Below are 7,572 nucleotides of genomic sequence, written 5' to 3' on the forward strand. Positions count from 1 at the left end.
GTCATGGTTAATACGTTTTCGGCAAGAAACTTATTTGCTGGTTTCTCTTTTTCTAATATGGCTGGCTGATGTGTGAGGTGCAAGGCGAATGACTTTTAGCCATCCTCCTTGCATAAGCATAACTAAACACTCGCATGTTTCCGTCATTCGATTGCGGTTCGAGTATTTCCTTTTTTCCCGGCAGTCGAATGCCGACTTATTGCATCGGCGAATACCGACTTTACAAGTATACTTTCAGTCTGTTCATGCAACTATACTTTCAGGGGCAAAGAACAGACTTTACAATGGTCCTAGTTGCGTCCATACTAGAGAGCTCGCGATTCGTTCCCGAATCCCGACTGTACTGCGAAAGTCTTTTCTAGCTTTGCACCGTGCATGTAACCCAGTGTTTATTAGAGTGATGATGCGTTGAAGAGAATTCTGGTAATCTATTTTGATTAGATCAAAAACAATCTATGCAAGTGAAGTCGCTTAAACGAAAGGAAAAGGTTAAGGAGTGGACATCAGGTACCAGCTTGATGGCGAGGTGAAGGAGTCGGTGATGTTATCGTCACGCAACCCTGTTGGCCTGAATCAGGATTTTTCGAAGCTCCACGGAGATTTCATGTAATAGCACCGGTTTTTGAATAACACCGTTCATTCCGGTCTGCAAACATTTCTCCCAAATTTCTTGATCCATACTTGCAGTCATGGCAACAATCAACGGCCTACTCCGGCTTCGGAACTTACGGATTCTTGTCGCGACTTCGAATCCATCCAAATCGGGCATCTGAAGCTCCAAAATGACAATTTGGAATGTAGATGCGGTTGACCCGATAGCACTCAAGCATTCGGATCCGGAAGACGCAACAGAAACAGTGCATCCCAAATTCTCAAGAAGCTTTCCAGTCACAGCACGGTTCACATTATCGTCATCAGCCAGTAAAACATGCAAGTCCCTGAAATCAGAGTTGGAGCTTGGCTGCTCTGAGGATTCTCCGGACTCGGTGATTGTACTGATGGATGGTCGGATTTGAAACCTCATAACAAGTGCCATGCTTTGAGCAGAACCTAAAGGATCTTCGACTACCCAGATGTTCCCATGCATCAGCTGCAAATTTTATTCAGATCATCAGAAAATAATCTAAAAAGCAGTAGCAGTAGCAGTAGCATGAAACATCGAAAAGAAAACGAAAGATCATTCTAGTTTTCGCATAGCATCATTCACTGTCTCACAAGTAAATTTTTAAGTTTGCAATAATCGGCCGCGGAATCTATAAACTGTGAACCGGATCCATGTCCTATCATCAGCTACACATGAGATGAAAATTTAGTATTCTTACCTGCACTAGCTTTTGGCAAACACTGAAGCTCAAGCGTTCCTCAGCACCACGGCCGTTGCATCTGCTTCTACTGCTCGGTAGCTCCGACATTGAGCAGCCTTCTGATTGAGAGATTTTATTGGAAACCAAAATTTCAAACCTGATAAGTACATCTGCATCAGAAGCGTAGTGCCTCCAGGCTGCTCGTCTCTGATCATCCCATTCCCAACTACCATTCTCCGTGAACACCCGAAGTATTACAGTCCCCCCTCCAGTATTTCCATCCAATAGGCTCCCTACCATATACACTATAACCTGAAAAACTCTTCGTTCATCACCGAAAACAAAGCAAGGCAAAGACTTCTCGACCTCGATCATGAAACTGAAACCCTGATAAACGCTCAAGCACTTGGCAAGGCAAGCTGCTTCTTTTATCATCGATTGTAATCGGAAAGATCTCTTCTCCAGTTTGGATCTTCCACCATCCATTGTTGAAATATCCATCGCATCGTTTATCAAGGTCAACAGGACATTGCTGGTCTTCATCATCGAATCAACAATAATCTGCTGATTGTTATTTAAATTTCCATCCTGCATCATCGAAAGCAAGCCTAAGATTGAGTGCATAGGCCTCTTCATTCCGTCACTCATTACCTTCTGAAATGCATTTCTAGCTTGGCTTGCCCTCATAGCATTCTCTCTTGAAAGTTGTAATGCGCGATTTTGCTCGGCCAGTTTCTCCCTCATGAGTTGGGACTCTTCAAGAACTGCAGCATGAGAGATTGCAACGGCAACCTGATCAGCGACCACCTTAACTATCTCCAATTCCTGGTTGCTCCATGATCTTTGTTGTTCACTCGGAAGAACACATACCAGTATGGAATAGTACGTCTGAACTTGCTCGGGAGTCCCCCCTTTAAAATTGCATATACGAAGCATCGGCAACCGTATTGCAGCTACTGGCCCTGGCTCACCATGCTCTCCATATGTTAAAGTAGAAAGCGGCGAATCTGGCTTGAGGATATGCACTCCATCAGTTCTTTTAATCCATGCCACATCCGGATCAGTGATTGGAATGGTAAAATGATACGAAAAGTTCCTTCCTTTGAGTTCATGAGTCAGATTCATCTCGGTCTTGATCTCGTTGGGCATCCAAACGGCACAGTTTTGCAAACGCAGCGTCTTGGACAACTCTACCATCGTTGTGTACAAAATGTTGTGCCTATCCAACGATTTACGAATTTCTTGAGTAAGCATGCGGACGTACAAACCAGTCTCCCTCTGCTTCATTATAATACCGACTTCCTGACCAAGGTCCCAAGCCTTTTTCTTCAGCAATAATTCCCTTACCTTGACTTTGAGAAGCAGCGGAATCAGCGTGAGAAGCGAAATAGCAGTGGCACTTGAGACCAAAGCAGTGAGGATCTTGAACACGGTGAGAGCCAACATGAGTTGAAACGAATGAGGGCCATAGCTCCATCCGTTGAGCAGATGGGTCAGTCCGCATAGCACGATGAAGGCGATGAACTGAAAGAGCACCCATTTGAACGGCACGTTCGAGCAGCTAACGAAGTAAAGCAGCTCGATCGGGATCGAGAAATACGCGATGGCAATCAAGAAATCACTCGCTCTCTGAGTCTCTAATATGCTCCCGATGCTCCAAAAACTACCCTCGTCGTCACAACTACACCTCGAAAAGCCATTATCGGCACACGATACCGAAACCAACAAGCAAGAAACCAACAGCCCTGGAACTAATGCTTTTAACATTGCATCCAAATGAACTGCTACACTTTAATCATCTATAATTACAAGCTTCAATTATCACATAACCTGTAATGGAAAAATCAATCAAAGCACACCAAAATATGATATTTAATAGCATTGAATTACGGATCTAACACACTAAACATCCCAGAATTAGGTCACAAAAATTCATAAACAAAGTCAAAATCACTTGATCCAAAACTTTATCCGTTTCTCAACACAAATTTCATATTTTTTTATTAGTTTTTATACCATAAGAATCATCAAACACCACTGTAACAAAGGAACAGGACAACGAAATACACAGTAATCTCTATAGTTTAAATGATGAAATCCCAAACATCTTAATTACAATATAACCAAGAATTTAAGAACAGATATGTAGAAACAGAAACCAACCCATTTTTTCTCCTGAAAACCCAGAAATGCAACCTCAAAGCCAAGAACGAAACAAACCCCAGAAATATAAAAATCAAATTAGAGCTCACCTTAAACCAGAAGAAGCCATCAAAAGGAGCCACCTTCAGATCTTCAGAGTTTTCCAACGCATTAGTGGAAAGCAAAACGAATGGCTTACGCAATCAAAGCAAAGCAAAAAGAAGCACTTTGATGAGACTCCAAAGCTCAAAGCATTTCACATTCCAATTTGAACCACCCAAAGTTGATAAATTGGACAGGTTCACAGAACCAAAACCAAAGAAGTAAAAAAAAAACAATTCCAAAAAGCCTCCTTTATATAGCAAGCAGCCTGCTTTCTTTTTCTTCTTAAAAATTAATATATTCTTTCAGTTTTGTTGCAAACTTCAAACAAAAGCAACAAAGGGAAGAACCCCAAAACCAAAACCAAATTAAAATTTTAAAAAAAGGGAGTTTTTCTTGTAGTGGAAATGAAAGAGAAAAGAGGTTTTTGGTTTTATAAGGAAAGTGGAGGTATGTAAATATGTAATGTTTTGGCCTTTGGTACTTGGAAGAAGGTGGGAAGAATTGGAAAAAGGATAGACTGACAAAGATGGGGACTTGCATGAAGAGAACTTAGACGATATATTGAACCATCCTCTTCATTCGAAGGACTGCAGACAGTGTCCACGTTTAATTTTTAAAATTCATTATTTCAATATATTATTAATTTAAATATTTAATCAAAAAATATTAATTTAAATATTATATTTATATGGTTTAATTATATCGTAATTTAAGGTAAATGCCATATTTAATCTCTTAATTATTATTTTGAATTCATTTTGGTCACCTATCGTCAAAAAATAAACAGAAAATTGACATCGTAATTTAAATACAATCCACGTTTAATTTTTAAAATTCATTATCTTCAATATAATATTAATTTAAATATTTAATCAAAAAAATATTAATTTAAATATTATATTTATATGGTTTAATTATATCATAATTTAAGGTAAATTCCATACTTAATATCTTAATTATTATTTTGACTTCGTTTTGGTCACCTAACGTCAAAAAGTAAACAAACATAAAATTGACATCGTAGTTTAAATATTATATTTTTATGGTTTAATTATATTATAATTTAAGATAAACTATATATTTAGTCACTTAATTATTATTTTAGTTTTATTTTGGTCATATACCGTCAAAACATTATTTAGTTATCTTATGATGGCTTGTCAACATAACTATTAAATTTTAACGATAAATGACCAAAACGAAATTAAAATGTAACTTTAAGTATGATTTAAAAAATAGTTAGGTGATTAAAATAAAATTAAAATAATAATTTAATGACTAAATATGTCGTTTACGTTATTATTTAATAATTTCTTTTATGGCATAATATGGAAAAGACTATCGTTGTCTATTCCCTTTTTCTTTATTTTTTAATGAATTTCTTTCTTAGCCAATCAGTGTTTGATGAATGCCAAGCTTTGATTGGATATACTTTGATTTTATTTTCCCAAAGGTATATTTGAAGTCTAGTACACTAATTTCAAATTTTTAGAGTAAAGTACATGTTTACTACTCCAACTATTAATTTCATTTTATTTTGGTCATACAACTATTTTTTTATTTCAAAATCATCCTCAATATTATGTTTTGGTTTCATTTTGGTCATTTGTTGTTAAAAAGTACCAGAAATGTTGGCGTATTTTTTAAAAATTTTCAATGATGATGTGGCATTATCTTATGATAACATGCCAACATCATTTTTAATTTTTTGCAGTGGGTGATCAAAATAAAACCAAGTATGATTTTAAAATAAAAATAGTTAGATGACTAAAACGAAATAAAAATAATAGTTGGGGTACAACGTCGGAATATAGTGGGGACATGTGGGGGCCATGGCCTACCAAATTTTTGAAAATTTTAATTTTAAAACCTTAAAATTTTCAAAAAAAAATTTGGCCCCCATAAAATAATTAGAAATTCATATTAAGATTTAAAAAAAATTAAATGACCCCTTCCATAATTTTTAAAAATTCTCATTAATTCACCCAATTTTCAAAAATTTTAGTTAAACCTCCCTCTTTTTGTGAAAAAACGTAAATTGAGCTCTTCAAAAAATTTAAATATTTTAGATTAAATCTTTAATTTTTTTAAAATTTTAAGTTGACTCCTCAAACTCTATCACCAAGTTCCGCCACAGTTGGAGTATTAAATATGTAGCTTACCCAAATAAAAGTTAATAAAAAAAGTATATTCATTTCTCAATATTTAATTATGATGATGTGCACAAACCAAATTACCTAAATGGTAAAATGATTATTGTTATTCCTTGAAGTCTCGGGTTTGAGCACCAAGAATGTCAGGGGTGTGAGCATTTAATCTCCATGGTTAAGAGAGTTATTTTTTAACGGATACTACATTGTATTTACCACATATTGATAAAAAATATTATGTTTATGTCTCTATATATAAAATTAATTTAGTTAATATAAAATTATTAGTGTAAAACCCCAAATTTGGGTTAGCGATCAAAATGTAAGTTTTGAAAGTTTAATGGTTAAAGTATAAAAGTGGGAAACTTTTAGGGACCTAAATGGTAATTTTCAAAAATAATTTTTATTTCATAAATAGATAGTTTACTTTTGAGAGTGTGGTTTTATTGAAATCATATTCTTGATCCGGGATTTATGTTAAAAATTATAAATTGTTAAAGTTTGATAAAAATTCGGTAAATTGGATCGAACAGAAATTTTGAGAAAATCTGAAGGATGCTAAATTAGGCTTGAAAATATTATTTTTCACATTTTAAAATGTTGGAAAATAATATAAACCATTAGATTTGAGGATTTAATTTCATATTAAAGTTGTACAGTTGGATTAAAGTGGCAAGATTGTAATTTTTGAAAAGTTGCATGGACAAAATGGTAAATGGTGAAATATTTTGTTCATCTTTGACTTTTGGAAGATGATAAGGTTTATGTGGCTTGGTTTAATGGTAAATATGAAGTTTCATTAAGGGTAAATTGATTTTTTCCCCAATTAAATGAATATAATATTCATTTAAGCTTAAATTAAGGATAAATTAGCATGAAATTAATCTAAAATATCATGTAAACTTTGATCATATTTCTCTCCAAGTTGTGAACCCTCTTTATAAGTAAGAGAATCTTTTTTTTCAATTTTTAATCAATTTCCTTTGGATTTTGGATCATGTCGTGAAATAGAAAAGTGTTTTACGCGAAAAACGCTATCTTTTGGTACCATTTATGCTTTCTAATCTTGTTTGATTTCAAAGATACCAAATTCTAGGGTTTATGTTTATATGAGGGTTTTAGATTCATTTCCAAGCTTGTTTGATGATTAAAATATGTTCAATCCTCCTAGAAATGCTTCCTTAAGTTTCGGCCAAACATTAAAGTTAGGGGATCTTTGTGTTTTGATGAAATTTAATTAGGGATTTGATTGTAGATATTTTATAACGTTGGATCGAGGTTGATTTTATGCTCGAATCGAATCAAAATTGAGTAAAATCATGAAAAACCCTAGCCTTGAACTTTTGAAGTATTCGACCTTGGCTTAAATAAAAAAAAATTGGAAAATTATGTAAGGGCGGGAAATGATGTAGGAAGTATTCTACAAGCCTTAGAAAATATTGGGGACCATTTGGTAATTTTCAAAAAGTTGGGGACCAAATCAATAATTTTTGGAAAAATTGTGGGTTGTTTTATAATTATTCAATAGTTGATGTAATATTCTGGAAATTGTTGTTTGGGAATTGAAATGTGTTAGGATTTTCGGAAGCTCGAATCGACAACGGGAACGGTTTGCAAAGAGGGGTCGGAACGGTTTTGTGTTTAGGGAGTAAGGAGATTGAAAAATAGAGAATTGCACAGCGATTTATAGTGGTTCAACTTTCTCAATCAAAGTCTACGTCCACTATCTTAGCTCCTCACCAAGGATTTTCCAACAAATTCACTAATTTGTTCTTTCTTTTGAGGATAAAGAGTAACCTTACAAACTCCCTAGTTTTTCCGGGCTAAACTAGAACCTTTCCCTAGCTTTTACACGGCTAAGCTAGAACCTT

General features: G+C 34.7%; 1 protein-coding gene across 1 annotated transcript; it reads right to left on the reverse strand.

The window, feature by feature from the left end:
* Window positions 1-292: 292 nt before the first annotated feature.
* On the reverse strand, window positions 293-3,867 carry LOC120204825 (protein EIN4-like). Its single transcript, XM_039204836.1, has 3 exons — window positions 3,557-3,867; window positions 1,323-3,134; window positions 293-1,090 (listed from the first exon to the last, which is right to left on the reverse strand). Exons 2-3 carry the CDS (start codon window positions 3,069-3,071, stop codon window positions 551-553), a joined length of 2,289 nt encoding a protein of 762 aa, XP_039060767.1. The 5' UTR covers window positions 3,072-3,134; window positions 3,557-3,867; the 3' UTR covers window positions 293-550.
* Between the last annotated feature and the right edge of the window lie 3,705 nt (window positions 3,868-7,572).

This window comes from Hibiscus syriacus, unplaced genomic scaffold (genome assembly GCF_006381635.1).
Source record: "Hibiscus syriacus cultivar Baekdansim isolate YM2019G1 unplaced genomic scaffold, ASM638163v2 tig00011718_pilon, whole genome shotgun sequence".
Taxonomy (NCBI): Eukaryota; Viridiplantae; Streptophyta; class Magnoliopsida; order Malvales; family Malvaceae; genus Hibiscus; species Hibiscus syriacus.

What these genes read in the sequence shown, in the direction of transcription:
- LOC120204825 (XM_039204836.1), bottom strand. Translation starts at nt 3,071, where the DNA reads ATGTTAAAAGCATTAGTTCCAGGGCTGTTGGTTTCTTGCTTGTTGGTT. An exon ending in TTTGCCAAAAGCTAGTGCAG is followed by an intron (nt 1,091 to 1,322) that starts GTAAGAATACTA and finishes TAAAATTTGCAG; the next exon opens with CTGATGCATGGGAACATCTG.